General features: G+C 40.0%; 1 protein-coding gene across 1 annotated transcript in view; it reads right to left on the bottom strand.

The window, feature by feature from the left end:
* FSTL1 (follistatin like 1) overlaps positions 1-17324 on the bottom strand; it is a 101295-nt gene that overhangs the window by 4229 nt on the left and 79742 nt on the right. The window contains 6 exon segments of the mRNA XM_072613895.1: positions 744-829; positions 3617-3727; positions 4287-4399; positions 6469-6587; positions 15228-15358; positions 17274-17306. Of these exon segments, the coding sequence (XP_072469996.1) occupies positions 744-829; positions 3617-3727; positions 4287-4399; positions 6469-6587; positions 15228-15358; positions 17274-17306 (593 nt within the window).

Below are 17324 nucleotides of genomic sequence, written 5' to 3'. Positions count from 1 at the left end.
GGGTCACGGAGAGTTAGACACGATGGAAATGAATGAACAATAACAAAATAGTGGGCAGTATACCAGATTTGGTATTGAAGTACCAGGATTGGAATCTGGGCTCTGCTACTTACTACCTGGGTGACCTTGGGCAACTTAACCTTTCTGACCCAAAATGTTCTCATCCATCAAATGACCAGGTTGGACTAAAATCCCTTTCCACCCTAGATCTATGATCCTGTGATTCTTCAGTCACACTCTCCGGTAGGGTTGTTCTTTCCTTCATGACCTCTAACACATAGGACAAGGTAAAAAGAGCAGACGTACTCTTTGCTCACTACTTCCTGACCCATCTTTTCTGCCATCACTAAACAGTCTCTGCTCCTTTGAGGTACACGCCAGCCTTCTCTGTCATTTGCCCTAAATTCTTCCTGTCATCATTTACTGGCCTTCTGAGCACAGAATACTTACTCTGTGGCCCACTGTTCTGTATTAACACCATTTTCTGCTATGCTATATCCTGCCATCACGGACAAATGCAAATTATGTAAGGCAGATCAATCGGAAGGTCAGCTATAACAGAATGCGAATCGAATGGCTTTTAACACAGTAGCATCAGCTGAATTCCCCTTGCCCTTGAGTCGACCCTGTTGATGTCTTTAATAGAACAGGTCACTGGGGCATTCCAGGGCAGCAAAGTAAGAGGTATAGATTAAACTGTCAAGCTTGGGCTGGCCTGGACAAAATGAGAAGCTCCTGCTCACCTGGTGCTTCTGTAGCTCTTGGACGTGTCTGGCTAGCTCCTCTTCAGTCAAATTCTCGCTAGGCTGCTGCCCTTTCTGATTCTTTCCTGAAAGAAAAAGTCAGGTTCAGGAGAATGGTAGTGAACTAGTTTGGGAATCATATTAAGACTTACTTGATTGAGTTCTCACAGGGATCATGAGCTCCTACATGGAACTATCTCTCCAAATACATGGTATAGCCTCTCTCTCTCTCTTTCTCTCTCTCTCTCTCTGTCTCTCTCTCTCTCTCCCTCCCTCCCTCCTTCTCTCTCTCTGTCTCTCTCTCTTTCTGTCTCTCTCTCTCTCCCTCCCTCTCTCTCTGTCTCTCTCTCCCTCCCTCCCTCTCTCTGTCTCTCTGTCTCTCTCTGTCTCTCTCTCTGTCTGTCTCTCAGCCCCTATTTGGGGTATCAAATAACTGGAAGCAAACTAGGCTCCCATTGATTGGGGAATGACTAAACAAGTGCTGAGTCATGAATGTAATAAGATATTATTGAAGAAATGATAAATATGATGAATAGAAAAGGAATAAAAGAACTATATGGAGTGATGTAACAGAAAGGAAAATGTACATAGCAACTACACCAGTGTAAAAGGACATAAGAACAACAAGAAAGCTGAAAATGAATGCTATAAAATTCTAATGTCCAATTCTGGTCCAAAAAAAGAGCTATGAAATGGCACCTCCCTTGCTTCTTTGCAAAGGTTGGAGACTATGGGTCTCCAACTTCAGATGTCAGATTTCTTTGATGTGTTGGTAAGTTTTCATTGGTAAGCTGAATTTTTTTCTTTATTTTTGTTCTTTATTAAGGGATGTCTCTATGAAAGGGAGTAGGGGAAGGCATACACTAAAAAATGTAGGTGATTAAAAACAAAAGATACTAATAAAAATTTATTTCAAGAAGCAAGTATGATATGGAAGAAGATGTTGCTTGGCTATAATTCCATTTCTTTGAATTTGAAGACATATGGAGTCACATTCCACCCATTGCCTTCAAAGTGTGAAGGAACATAGTGTAAACAAAATAATCTATCAAGAGGAGGCAATGTGAGTAATAGGTAAGCCTGAGTAGATGTGGCCAACCTTCTGGGGATGAGCCTCTTAGCTGGACCAGTCCTTGGAGGGCAGACAGAGAGTCCATAGCTGGTCTCAGATGTGAAGCCTTTCCAGTGTTCTAGGACCCATTAGAGCTTGTGTTCTACTGTTATAGTATTCTTTAACCAAGGGTCACCTCCACATCATGATGAAGTACCCAAATAGTATGCAGGTCACCGTTCTTTGTCTGGTAATTAGGATGGAAAATCAGACTTTGTGTCTAGGGAAGAGCTATTTTCACCATTCATTCTTGCCATTTTACTTTTGTTTAGCTTATGTAAGGCACATTATTGCAATGATTGTTATTATTTCCATGAAACAATTACATTTTCACATTGGGTCCAGTAATGGATTCTGGCATGCTGATCATTTCTTGGATTCCTTATCTATGTCCGCTCAGACCTTTTTCTGGAGTCTTTGATGCTACTTGGGCTCTAGTTTGGATTCTTAGTCCCTTGTCTTGGCTGATCTTCCTAGACTTCATTCCATGGTTTCCTGGATTTACAGTACTTGCCTCTTTTTCCAATCTGACCTCTTAGGATTTGACCTTTAGCCTGTCTGACATATGGTATCTGGTCATTTCTTGGCCAAGCCCAACCTGTTACACCTAAGTACCAGTGCAACCTGAATATCTGTGTGGTCTTGATTGACTTCTCTTGACTTCTACATTCTGAAGTATCCTAGGTTCCTCCTGTTAACCATTCTTTTAGTTCACTACTCCCATTTGACTTTTAGATCTATATATTCATAAGATTATCCATTTAGATCTAGAAGAGATTTTAGAGCCCAGAATCCAACTCCTTCTTCCCCTCTTTTTGCAGATGAGAAAACTGAGATACATAGATATTAAGTGACTTGTCCAGGGCCAAATAACTTGTAAGTGTTTGAGGCAGTATTAGAGCCTAGATTCTCCTGATTACAAATATCCTGTCCACTATACCATTAACATTCAAACCTTCTGGTCTTAGGACCCTTTTATACTCTTCAAAACCATAGATAATCCCCTCTCTGATCACCTCATCTCCCACAAAGAGCTTTTATGTGGGTTATAGCTATCAATATTTACTATCTTAGAAATTAAAAGGTCTTAAAAATTTTGACTTCAAAGTCCCTCGAAGAAAGTCTCAGGGATTCCCAGACCATACTTTGAGAACTACATTGCTTCTAAATTCTAGGAGCTTGAATCATTTACTTTTCTGGCCATCAGCTTTAGTCTTTGTCTGGCACTTCTATCCTTGACTAATGGCCCTATCTTACTAGTCTACCATTACCCATTCTCTTCTGGAATTTTGACTGGATGACCTCTATAATTCCCTTTAAATTCTAACTTTTTATGTTTATGCCTCCCTGATAGTCATACATTTCTGTCTCACAGGGTCTACTAGTGTCTGTTGGGAGCCGAAGGACTTGGCCTAGTTCTCCCTCTTTCCTCCTCTGGCTTCCAAACACTTGAGTACTTTCTACCTGTACCACATCCTCCTAATCCCATCACCTTAGTACTATCAAACTTTGACCATTGCCAAAAGTCCTATCAACAACTTGGGCTTTCTTCCCAAATGCCTCTATTGGCCTCACATGTTTTCTGAACTCGGCATTTCTGGGATGTGACTCTCTTCCAAAGCAAGTATAGACACAAGTATGTTGCTCTGACATGTGATGCAGTTCCTCTCTGTGTTCTCATAATTATCTCCACTGACTGAGGAATGGCTGCTGATCATAGGAAGGAATCTTCCCTCTTTCTTGAACCTAAGACAACACTTACCATCACAGGTCATGGCGGTGCAGACCCAGTTCCCACAGGCACAGACACAGCGGTTACATTCCACCTGGGTCTCAGATCCATCTCCATAGGTTTCATCTTCCAGGGCACATTCTATTGGGATCAAAAAAAATAAGGGCAGTGGTTTTAGTAGACATCTTGGAGCTTGGACTGTTCACTAGGACATTCTATCCTTCCCTTTTCATGAATCAAGAGGACATGTCTTAACTGTGTCTTTATATCTCCTTCAAGGTTGTACACAAAGTAAGCACTTAATTCAATTTAAAAAATACTATTTATTACAAGCCTTACTATGTGCAAGGACCATAGATCTATAGTTAGAAGGGACCTCAGAGGCCATCTAGCCTAATTGCTTTATTTTACAGTTGAGGAAATTGAGGGCTTATAGAGGCTAAGGGACCTACCCAAGGTAACACAGCTAGTAAGCATTACATTCTGTTAGAATGCAATGAATAAATGAAGGAATGCTGATTGACAAAAAAAAAAAGTAAGCCCTTGGGGGTCAGGTCTTTATACCCCAAGCACCCAGCAGAGTAGTAGTACCAGCCACATAGTAGGGTGAACTACTGAACTGTATTGGACAATCCCAACACCCCTTGTACTGTGACCATGAAAGCCTCTCTCATTTATCAGGTAAGGTAAGAAAGCTTACTCTTCTCAGGAGGTTTGAACGAAGGGTTGAGGCACTTGAGGAATTCATGAAAACTGAGTTTCCAGTCAGCATTTTCATCAGAGAGCTCAATGAGAGCATCAATGCAGAGTCCTCTGAAACAAAAGACATGGGGGAGGACAGAGTCAGCAGGAAGAACTCAGGTCCCCTTCCCAAAGCCACAAGCCCCAACACAAGAACATAGCAAGCTGGAATGAGGTTTCATCATTTCTACTGTGTAATCAGTGTCTGAAAAGCACTTTGAAGTCATACCTGGCAAGTATTAATTATCTTTGCCATTTCAAGTCACTTTACATCTCTAAGTCTCAGTTTCTGTATCTGTAAAATGGGTTGGAGGACATGATCTCTATGGTCCCTTCCAGCTCTAAATCTCATGACAATACAAATATTAATCCATGAATTAGTCTGTTAACAACCTGGATGTCAGATCTCTTGGGCTGTCCAAATGTGCTTGCTATACTAAGTTGCGTTTTCCTGAATGAGCTTTCCATTTTGACCAACAGATGCTCTTGTCCTTGCAAACCTTGTTCCAGTAGTGTCCTTCCCCACTGTATCCACTTTAAATTAACCAAATCAGAAATGCCATTTGTAGACACTAAAACTAAAGGTGAACTCTGAAAGTAAAAATCAGAACATAAAGGGATCATAAAATAGTAGTAGAGTTAGAGTCAGAAGGGACCTCAGAGACCACTGAATCCAATCTTCTCACTTTACAGATGAGGAAACTGAGGCACAGAAGTTGAGTGACTTGCCCAGAGTCACACAGCTAATAAAGATCTGAGGTGGGATTAGAATTCAGGTCTTCCCACCTCTGGGTCCAGTATATCATGCTGTCTACCAAGGGTCTACATTTATGGTAACCATACAGAACTTAGGGGTTACATGGGCCCTGATGCCTGGGAAGAAATCATGCTGTGCATTTCAATATGTCAGAAGAAAGTGAGGAAGGCCCACCTCTATCACAGTGAGTGGTACATTTATGGAAGGCCATGGATAACAGCCACCCAAGGAGAGACAGGCACATGTGGACTGTGATCTGTATGGTTGGAAGGCACATCTATATTGATCCCTCTGATTACAGCACTGTAAGAGGGCATCTAGTCCACTATCTTTATTTTACAGATGAAAAAACTGAGGCCTGGAGGGATGAAGTTACTTGTTCATGGCCACATGGATGAAAAATGGCAGAGCCAGGATCTAAATTCTGATATCACTGCCTCAGAGTCACAATTCTTTTCCCTACACTAAAGTTTCAAACCCTTGACCAGCAAAACTCCTGAGTGCAGGAAGGAATCACATTAAGATGTAATTGGGAAATGTTTAACAAAAAAAAATACATATATAAATATTATATATTATATGGAATATATGATAATATAATAAATATATACGTAGATAAATACAATATAGATAATGCTAATTTGTAGTTTTCTAAGTCAATATGCAGCCTATAGGGATGTTTCTATTTAAGTTTGATGTAACTGGATGTACCATGATGACTCTCTTCTGACTGGATCAGGGCACACTTGTTCAGTCATTTTAGTTGTATCTGACTCTTTGTGACCCCATTTGGGCTTTTCTTGGCAAAGATACTGGAGTGATTTGTCATTGCCTTCTCCAGCTCATTTTATAGATGAGGAAACTGAGGCAAAGAGGGTTAGGTGACTTACCCAGGGTCACATAGCTAGTAAGTGTCTGAGGCTGAACTCAGAAAGGTGAGTCTTCCTTACTGCAGACCCAGTATTCTATCTACTACAGTGCTACATAAATGTTATTATTATTACTCCATCCTATCTTTTAATAACTGAAAATTTGACCTGACCTAATTGCTATGTAATAAATAGAACACTAGATTTGGGAGGAGAGGGACCAAGTTCAAGTCACAGTTCTTTCCTTTGCTATCTGTATAACATTGAGAAAGTTATAACCTCTCTGAATCTTCTTCCTCAACTAAAATGGGAATCAAGGTAATTATGCTACCTACCTAAGGAAAATGCTCTGTAAACTGTAAATGTGAAATATGTAAACAAAACCCACAACAATAAGAAGCTAAAGAAAAATAAATAAAACTGCTAGGGTGCCTTTCTATCCCCATAAGAAGGGGTCCCACTCCCTTTCTCCCACCCAACCTTCCCTAACGTGAGTTATTCCAAATCCCCTGTACCTGAGCAGCTTGTTGGTCTCTTGGTTAACATAGGTGGTGATGTTGATAGCGGTTTCATTCTGTTCCACAAATTTCAAGAACTCATTGGAGTCCAGTCGGGAGTCTCCATCATCGTAGCTCTTAACAAAAGGATGAAAGGCATACATAAGCAAAGGTTAAACGATCATGATTTCATCTTTCCTTCTATTGTCTGCATAACAAATTTGTCTTTTTAAAAAACATTTATTTGTCATTTATTGATTTTTAACATTCTATTCTTTTTAAATTTTGAGTTCTCAATTCTCTATTTCCCTCCCTCCCCTCCCACAATCACTGAAAAAGTAAGTACATACATATATATATATCAATTATACATGTGAAATCATGCAAAGCAAATGTTCATATTAGCCAATATTTTTAAAACACAAGAAAAATAAAGTGAGAAAATTACATTTCAATTCACACTCAGTTAATCAGTTTTTACTCTAGAGGTGGATAGTATTATTTCATCATGAGACTTTGGGAATTGTCTTGGATCATCATACTGATCTTAGTAGTAAAGTCTTTCATGGTTGATCATTACAACATTGCTGGTACTGTGGACAATGATGTCCCAGTTCTTCTCACTTCACTGCATCAGTTCATATAGGTCTTGCCATATTTCTCTGAAGCTCCTCCCTCCTCATTTCTTATAGGACAATAACATCACATTGCAATGATATGCCACAACTTGTTCAGCCACTCCCCAATTGATGAACATCTCCTTAATTTCCAATTCTTTGTCACCACAAAAAAGCTATTATAAATATTTTTATACATATAGGTCTTTGACCTTTTTCTTTGATCTCTTTTGGATACAGATCTAGTAGTGGTATTATTGAATCAAAGGGTATGCAAGGTTTTATAGTCCTCGGGCATAGTTCCAAATTGTTCTCCACAATAGTTGGACTAGTTCACTACTCCACCAGCAGCTCGTTATTGTACCTATTTTTCCCTTATCCCTTTCAGCATTTGTCATTTCTGATAGGTGTGAGGTGGTACCTCAGAGTTATTTTAATTTGCCTTTCTCCAATCAATAATGATTTAGAACATTTTTATATGACTGTAGATAGCTTTGATTTCTTCTGAAAACTGCCTGTTCCTATCCTTTGACCCTTCATCAATTGGGGAATAGCTCTTATTTTTATAAATTTAACTCAGTTCTATACTTAGTATGTAGTTGAGAAATGAGGCCTTCATCAGAGAAATTACTTCATGGTCTATAGTACCTTTTAGTACAATAGTTTCCTTGATTACTTCTTTTAATTAAGTCAAAATATATTCATCTTTTCACGCCTACTAGACACTCAGAGGATAATTCTACAAATCCATGAGGCATTCAGAGCCATCTGGGCTCATCCATCTACCCATAGGAGATGACATAGAATGCTATTGAGAAGAAGTCCTGATCAGACACTACTGAAGTACCTTTGAATCCCTACCTTTGAGCGGGTAGGGTAGAGCTGCTTTACAGTCATGGAAGGACTAAAAGGGGACTTAAGGATCATCTAATTTATTTCCCCTCATTCCTATTGTACAGAAAGACATCAAAGTCCTGGGAAGGGGAAATGATATGGCTATTGAGTGGCAGAACCAGGAATGGAAAAGGCAGGAACTGTTATCATGAATCTAGACTGCTCATAGATCACTGAAGCATCTTTCAATCCAAGAAAGGGTTGGCCAATAGAAAGAGAGCTGGGCTTGAATTCAGGAAGATCTAAATGTAAATTCTGCCTCAGATACTTCTTATGTGACCATATGCAAGCCTCAGTTTGTTCATTTGTAAAATGAGGGGGTGGGGCTTGCTAGCCTCCAAATTCCCTTCCTGCTCTGACTTTATGATGCTATGACCTCAGACTCCTGACAATGCTCAGCTGGTTCTCTGAACTCTACTGAAGTGGTGCCTTAGACAGCCTCTTTTTTCCTCTCCTTTTTCCCTTTAATTCTCCTTGATACTTTTTGTTTTTATATTATCTTCATTTTAAAATATATCCTTTCCCCTTCACTCCCCAGCCACCCTTGTAAGAAAAAAAAGGAAAGAGGAAAAAAAACTGTAGCTAAAATAACAGATCAATCTCATCTGAGAGTATATTAAGTTACTATTAAAAATGTTTTATTGATACTCTTTGAAAAAAAAAAAACAATCTTGTTACTTCCCAGTTACTGCTCTTCCCCTTTCCCTCCCTCACCCTCAAACCCTTTCTCAAAACAAATACAGCTAAACAAAACTAATCAGTATACTGATCATGTCTCATACTATGTGCCCCATTCTGTACTGATGGCCCATTACCTTTCTGCTGACTGGAGAAAGGCATGCTTCGCCAACTTTGCCCACTGAAGTTAAAAGCGAAACTAAGCTTCTTCTTCACCCTTGACCTGACACCTGGGCTCACAATGACTGACCCAGCCTGTTCCTTCACACTCTTTGCCTTGCAGTCAATATTTAACTCCTCATGAACCAGTCCCTTATGTCTCAAGACAAGAGACTCCGCATGACTTGCTATCTCAGATCAAATAGCTCTAGCTTAGTCATCTGCTCCTCATGGTCCTTGAGGAGATGGTTTTCGGAGAGCAAGCTGAATAGGGAAAAGCTACAAATTAGCCTGCAGGCTCCAAGAGGCAGAGTTCATCTGGACTGGCATGTAAACCATGAGTCATCCTGGAGATGTCAACACAAATCCATGGATGACCCACTTGCAATGTCTGCCCCAGTAAAATCTCTCCAGGTGAAGAGCAAGGGAGTGGACACTGGTGCTGTTGCTTTCCTATAAGACACTGAACTGAAACCTTGACCATCTGTGAGTATTAGAGAGGCCAGGCATCATCTGGAAGAAGTGAGTGATGAATTTCACTGCTCTGAACAAACTGCCAATTAGATGGCTGGATCACAACATTACAGATATGGGACTAGAAGGAATCTTAAAGGTCAGCTAGTCTAGCTTCTTCTCTGTACAGGAAGAAAGTAAGAGAGGCCCAGAAAAACGAAGGGATTTGCCCAAGGTCACAGTAAGTGGCAGAGCTAGGATTTGAACTCCTGCCCTGTGGCTACAAGTTCATTGCTTTTTCCATGGTACCACACTGTGTCACAAAATATTTCTCTTGCTGTAAAGCAAAAATAAATATACAAATATACAATACGATATTATATATATTATATATCACATATATCATATATCTTATACACATTATATAATTATATTATGCATTTATACACATATTATGTATAACACATATAATACATATATCATATTTTATATGATCTATAAAGCATATTATATTATGCATATTTTATATAATATATAAAGCACAAGCATAAATATATAAAACCACATTAAATATATTATATGCAAAATATTGTGCATATATTATATATATACACCGTATTATACATGATGCATATAAAGCATAAATATATGTATACACAGAGCAGAAAGGAAGAAAGAAAGGAAGGATAGAAGGAAGGAAGGAAGGAAGGAAGGAAGGAAGGAAGGAAGGAAGGAAGGAAGGAAGGATGTAAAACATAAAGCTTCTGGCCTTCAGCTGCCATACTACCACTCCATACTTCTATGGACCAATTTTTATGGTCACTCTTATATGATGCTAAGGTATAAGATGAAAGTGAAGGTCTAAAACAGAACTCATCTTCCCCCCTAAAAATTCCTCCCACCCCCAACACTGCCTGTTACTGTTGAGGGCAATACCACCCTCCCTATCCTTCTGGCTCACAACTCAGGAAACATCCTGGACTCCTCCCTACCTCTCATCCTCCCATATCCAATCTGTTACCAAGGTCTGTTGATTTCAACTTTGCAACATCTCTTGAATATGCTTCCTTCTCTCCTCTGGCACTACCACCACCCTAATCCCTTAACAACTCTATTTCTCTCATTTCTCCAAAGGTGATAATAATACTGGTACTATCTCACAGGGTTGTTCTGGGAATTAAACTAGGTAATAATTATAGCTCATGTTTGGATGAAAGTACTTTGTAAATTATAAAGGTAGTGTTTACCAGTGTAAAGGATTATTATTTTTGTGAGAGAATCATAATGTAGGATGACTTGGAATTCTAAATACCCATGTTTGAACCTTGGCTGTAACCTTTATTAGCTATGTGATTGTGGGAAAGTCATTTAAGTTTTGCTCATCTGTAAAAATATACTAATGACACTCATACATCCTATCTTACAGGGCTGTTGTAAAGAAAAGCCCTCTGGAAATTACAGAGCATCATACAATGATGTTCCTTAGAGCTAGAAGAATAGGAAACAGCATGGTGTGGTAGAGTTCTGAGCTTTGAACAGTCATCAAACCTGAATTTGAATCATGACCTTGAGCAGATCATTTAATTTCTTTGAGCCTCAGTTCCCTCATCTGTAAAACCAAGAAGTTGGACTAGATGACCTCTTAGATACTGTCCAGCTCAACATTTATGATCTTACAGATGTGATTCTCACAGGCACTCCCTAGGCATGTAGTGTTGAATGGCTAAGAGTGTTGATTTCTAGGTGAGCATAAGTTAGAGAGCTGCATTTTCCCTCATCTGTAAAATGAGCTTAGAAAAAGAACTGGCCAACCACTCCAATATCTTTGCCAAGAAAACCACAGATGGGGTCAGAGAGTCGGACATGACTGAAACAACTCAACAACAACAAAATTATAGTCCAATTCCCTAGGTTGATCACTAGTTCCCATAAGTATAAATTCAATATAATATAAGCTCTTTGAAGGAAAGGACTGTTTCTTTTATAGGACTGGCCTATAATAGATATTTGCATGCTTGTTGATTGATTGATTGATGAAGTCGAGGCAGACTTCTATAGTCTCTGAGCCCATTCTGCCCCTGCCTGGGCTCTGATCTGCTCCCTGGAGATAAATGAGTCCTTAGGAAAGGAGGTACATGAGGTGTGGACACAGCATACAGAAGTATCTTGGAAAGCCTTCAAGGCCTGACTCTCCATTCAAAAACCTCTAAACTTGTACTTGGTCCTCACTTAACACTTGGAAACTTCTCTTATATCCCAATCCAAGCCCAAGGACACTTCTTTTCATGCTTCTATTTTCTGAGTTGTAAGCTAATCTCACAGGGTTAGAGTGAGGAAAGATGTTTGTCAAGAGACTCATTTTGGTTGCTCTTGTCGAATCCCTTGAGAACATTCAGAAGAAAATGGCAGTGATGACCAGCTTAAAGACCACTCCAGGTAATGATTAGGGCCAGAGGGTAATGGAACACTAAGAAAACAGAGATAAGCAACATGAGTCCAAGTACACAGCCTTCAGGTTGTCTGTTATCATAACTATTTAGATATAGATCATTTGTTTATAAAGATCTTTATGACTTTGTGATCCACCTTCTAAATTCTGTTTGGATTTCATTTCTCAATGGATGCTAAAAGCCCAGTGACTGAAGGAAAAAATGCTGTCATTGTTAAATCCTTCCTGTAAATATGCCAGGAAGATGTGGTTTCACTGATGTTCCTTCTCCTGTTTGTGAGTGGTGTGACTGAAAGGTAAGATGAGACATCTGTCTGTGTTTTACAGGTTTAGACTCTCACTTGGAGCCACTTGAATCCTTCACCAACTGACAGCTGCTTAAGACTAGTGGATGAGAGACCCTGATCTTAAACCAACTTTGGTCTCAATGATAATAATCTCTTAATTGGGTTAGTTGAGAATGGAAAGTGAACCCTTCCAATCAACTCTAGATGGGGTTGCCAGAGCTTTTGGTTCATGGGTCAAGAAGAGAAATTCTATAATGAAAGTGGGAGAAGATCTTTTTAGTAAAGATTTTTCTCCAGGGAACTTGCACATTTTTAGATGAAAGCCTGTTTCAGTACAGGTTTGTAGGTGAGGGGTGGATAGAGGTGTGTGTGTGGATGAGGGAGTGTGATACAGGTACCCAATAATCAAATCTAATTGCAGGTATCTATAATACCTGAGGCTTCATGTCACCAAAGGCCCATTATTAACACTACAAAGCCACAAACCCCTCCCTGTGGAGAGGTCTGGGTCTCAGGGCTCCTTGGTGCTTTAATTACTGTTGCAGTGCCTATGTTCCTAACAAACTCCTGTCAAGGGCAATTTATCTTGGCAAGTGTCTTGTCCAGGTCCCTTTCTCCCCCTACCTTCTATTTCTGTCCCTATTCTTTGATGTGCTTTCCCCTCCGGGAATACTTCAACCTGAAATCCTGTCTCTGTGCAGAGAAATGGAATAAATGGGGGTATGTTTGCCTATAGACAGAAATGAGAAAGGAGTGGCCTGAGCTTCATGGACTGCATGTGGTTGCTAGAAGTTTGATACTTTAAGACAGTTAAATAAAGCTGATTCTTGAGCCTTCAGCCAAAAGGAAGCAAAGCCTTTGCTTCAACACATTTTGATGATCGGCTTCATTTTAAAGGGTTTCTAGAGATGCCACTCATGTGGCTACTGTACCAGGTTTCACCACTCAGTAACAGACTGAGTCACCTAGCTCTATCTGGCCACACCCAGGGAAATCAGTCTCTAGATAATCCAGCAACAGAAAGAAGGGAAGGAAAAAAACATTTATTAAGGAAGAAAATGAAAGACTTTATGAGGCAGGTCTTATCTTACTTCCAAGGTCTCTTTGTTTCTGGGGACTTGCCTAGCTTTGACCCCTGCTCTGTCTTAACCTGCTTAATGCCTGGCTGGCCACATTGTGGCTTCGCTGGCTTCACTGCTTGGATATAGAATTATGCCTTTCATTGGCAAAGAGGCATTTTAACAATGAAGTAATGAGGAATTTGTTCACCCAGGGAAAGTGGCACAAATGTACCCTCAGTTTGGGGACAGGTAGGGGACAGGTCGGTCAAGATACCATTCTGGGGTGAAGAGACAGAGAACCCCAGGTCTGAAAGGAACTTTATTTTGGCTAATTAGGTGCTTAACAAATATCACTTTAGCACTCTGTTGCCCAATCCTACTTATGGGTCTGAACACTATGTCAGCTTTGTATGAGTTGAAAAAAGACCAGGCAACTGTAAACAGTAAATACAGTGATGTCCAAAAAAGTCTCAGTCACAGAAACGGTATCCTGACCCTGCTCTTCCTGTGGGCCAGGAGCTAGTCTCAGCCCAGGTGCTTCTGGTCCCGTAGGTGAGAACCAGAAAATTGGTGACACCTAGCTGAGGTGAGGACTGCAGGGGGCAAAAAGAGCCAGGGGCAGTTCCTGATAAGCAGATGGTGCCAAGTCTCCTACATCTTTTCTTTTTTCTCTTTCTATTTAGCAGATTTCAAGGAAACATCTAGGAGACTGCTCTTAAGTAACATTCCTCTAGGTAATCTCAGAGGGATGCCTGCTTGTCATTCGGTGTGTGTGTGTGTGTGTGTGTGTGTGTGTGTGTGTGTGTGTGTCTAAGGGAGGATAACTGTCATTCACAGCTGTGTGTATCTGTGATGGTCTATCTCTTGGCATGTGTATTTATATTGGGACACACCTCTGAGTGTATTGTAATGTAAGTTCAAACATATGCCATTGTCCTTTTGTGTTTACATCTCTTTGTATCTAGAGGAAACTGTATTTTAGTGTCTCTTTGTCTTCGTGATTTATGTTTAGGTATGTCTGTATCTGGGTGGATTTAAATTTATTAGCCATATGTGTATCTCTGTGGGTATGTGCCTCTATTCCCTGAGAAGCCCTTTGCTTCCAGAATTGTTAGTGCATTCCCACTGAGACTGCCTTCCATTTTTACAGTAGATACCTTTTTTTTTTAAAGGCAAAGTCTCCCTATCTCACCTAGTTTAGCAGCATCTCACAGGTCCAATCTGATCAGCATTGAAGGTTTAACCTGCTCTAGTTCTCACATGGGCCATTCTCCCCCTTCTTAAGCAGCCCAGGAATCCTCACTGCCAGGGGCTCATCATATTGGTGCCAAATAGTGCAGATATGGGGTTAACTTAGTTCATTGCAGCTCAGAGCTCCTGAGCTCAAGAAATCTACTAGCCTCAGCCTCCCCAGCGCTGAATATTACAGGGACAATTTTTTACTTGTGTCTCTTTAACTAGAAGGCGAACTCATTGAGAGCAGGCACTATTTCTGTTTTTCTTTGTATCTTCTGACCTTAACGCAGTGCCTGGCACATAATTACTTCTTAATAAATGCTTGCTGACTGACTTTCCATGAAATCGTATGTCATTTTGTAATGTATCAGCCTATCTGCGAGTGTATCTCTCTATAGCAGCATCTCTATGTGTATCTACAGATGTGAAGGTTTAAGTACATGACAGCATGTTTATTAATTTGGGGAGGAGCTAAAGACTAGCTTGTTTTCTTTTCCTAATTTGTAGCAATTCTAAATGCTTCATGGTTAAAACTATACCCAAAATCTAGAATAGGATATAAGAAAAACCCCAGAGTTTCTAAAGATGCAGCCAGCCTTCCCTTGAACTTGCCATTGAAAGAGGTCAGAATGCAATATAGGTGCTTCACATAGACTGATTTCAAAGTGAATAAACATGCAGTGATCTTCCCATGTAAGTAATGCAGTGGATAGAGTGCTGGGCCTGGAATCAGGAATCCTAAGTTCAAATCCTGCCTTAGACACTTACTAGCTGTGTGACCCTGGGCAAGTCACTTAACCCCTATTTGCCTCAGTTCCTCATCTGTAAAATGGGGATACATTGAAGAAAGAGGTGGGAAACTACTCCAGGATCTTTAACAAGAACCTCCAAAAGGGATCTCGGAGAGTTGGACACAAATGAACTACTCAACAACATTTCTTACCTTAAAATATTTGTCTAAGACTTCACTGTAGTTGCTCCCCTTAGAGAACCAGCCATCAGGTATGATTTCAGCCTCTAGCCACTGGATGATGCGCCTCCGGAGCTCATCACGGTCAGACTGATAGCAGACAACTGTGGGGGAGAGAAGAGAAAAATTCAAGAAGAAGAAGAGGGGACATGGTAGGGAGGATACAGGAAAAGTCAGAAATAAATAAATAAAAAGAAAGATGGCATGCAACATAAGTAAGAGAAATAGAGGAGAAAAAATATTTAAAAGGACTTTTAATTAATCTAGATTTTTATAATAATCATTGTTTTGATTATAAGACAAAGAAAAAAAGTGCTTGCTAGGCCAATGTTCACTCCAAGGATAATAGGTGGAGATTAGCAAGCTAAGATGAAAAAAAAAGGGCTCCTCTCCTGGCCTAGTGTTGTGTTGAAGCCGTTCACAGATAAGAAGTCAATGTTCACTATTAAAACTGTCCAACCCACCTGATTCTGGGTCTTTAACATAGCCATTCTATCTCATTATATAGAGGAGTCATATTATGCAAGTTTCTCGTACCGATCAACTTAAATACTTTTTGTTGCTGTGGTTGTCATTCAGTTGTTTCAGTTGTGTCTGACTCTCCATAACCCCATTGGGGATTTTCTTGGCATAGATACTGGAGTGGTTTACCTTTTCCTTTTCCTGCTCATTTTACAGATGAGGCAAATAGGGTTAAGTGACTTGCCCAGGGTCACACAGCTAGTAAGTGTCTGAGGTCAGACTTGAATTCAGTCTTCCTGACTCCAGGCCCAGCACTCTATCTCCTGCACCCCCTATCTTCCAAATATAGTATTTTGGATTGTGTTAATATAAACCACTGTTAAATATTCCCAAGAAAGGAATGCACTCAGTTCTAACTGGCTCATGTTGATTGTGAAATTTTCAGTGGGAGCATGAAATTGGCAAGTGCCAAATATCAGGGCTTGATTTAGTGTTCTGTTGATTGTCTAGATTTTAAAAAGTGCAAATAATGCAGATTAAAATTTAAATCTAAATCCCATATCTGCACTGTCTGGCACCAGTACGGTGAGCCTCTCTGCCAATGAGGGTTCCTAGGTACCTAAGAAGGGGAGAACTAGATTTAAAATATAGGTGCATATAGTTTTTTAATGAGAGAGCCTAGCTATTAAACATTTCCTGGATCACCCCTATTTTGCTTTATAGACATTGCTTGAGCACATTGTGCAAAGTCTACCCCAGACTGGAGACCTGGTGACTGTAGGTTAACAACAACAGCTATTATTATTATTACTGATCACTGGCATTTAATATAGCATTTTGAAGGTTTGCAAAGTGTTTTACATTCATGATTTTATTTGAGCCCTGAATGCATCAATATTTTTAAACACAATATGGGACACCTACCAAAGACATCATATTCAGGCTGAGAAACTAATGAATGGGAAACCAGAATGGGAAAGACAGAGGATGAGGAGAGACCAGAAACACCCAAGAGTGGAAAGTTGTGAAAAAAAATAAAAATGGATTTAGTGGGATTTCCAGCCATGATAGCTCTGAATACTAATTGCATGACCTTGGAGTAAGTCATTTAACCTTTCTCAGTCTCAGTTTTCTCATCTGTAAAAGGGAGATAAGTGTACTTGTACTAATCACCTCATGGGTTTGTTTTAAGGAAAGCAATCAGTAAGTTTTAAAGCACTATATACATGAATTATTTTCCTTAATAGAATAAGTATATGATTTAAATATGTTGGATATCTGATTCTTCTGAGCCAATGACCACAGAAAGACTCAGTGGGCAAGTGAAGGAGATACGGGAAACTCCATCATAACTCCTCTAAAGTTTAAATCCTGCCTACATCAATACAACCCACTGGTGTAATCTGATGTGTAAAATGCAGACTTGGCCTTCTTGGGATCAATACCCATTTCCGTGCCATGTCCACTGAAGGCACTACTGATAATAACCCAAACCTGAGGTCAAGCATTAGGAAGTGGTTCCCTGAATGTAGGCTGGTAGGAAAGGCAAACACTCACCTGGGCTTGCAGATGGACTCACTGGTTTTTTCTCTGCCAAAGGAAATGAGA

The sequence above is a fragment of the Notamacropus eugenii genome, chromosome 5 (genome assembly GCF_028372415.1).
Source record: "Notamacropus eugenii isolate mMacEug1 chromosome 5, mMacEug1.pri_v2, whole genome shotgun sequence".
NCBI lineage: Eukaryota > Metazoa > Chordata > Mammalia > Diprotodontia > Macropodidae > Notamacropus > Notamacropus eugenii.
The sequence above is the reverse complement of the archived record's forward strand: the minus strand, read 5'-3'. Positions and strand labels throughout refer to the sequence as shown.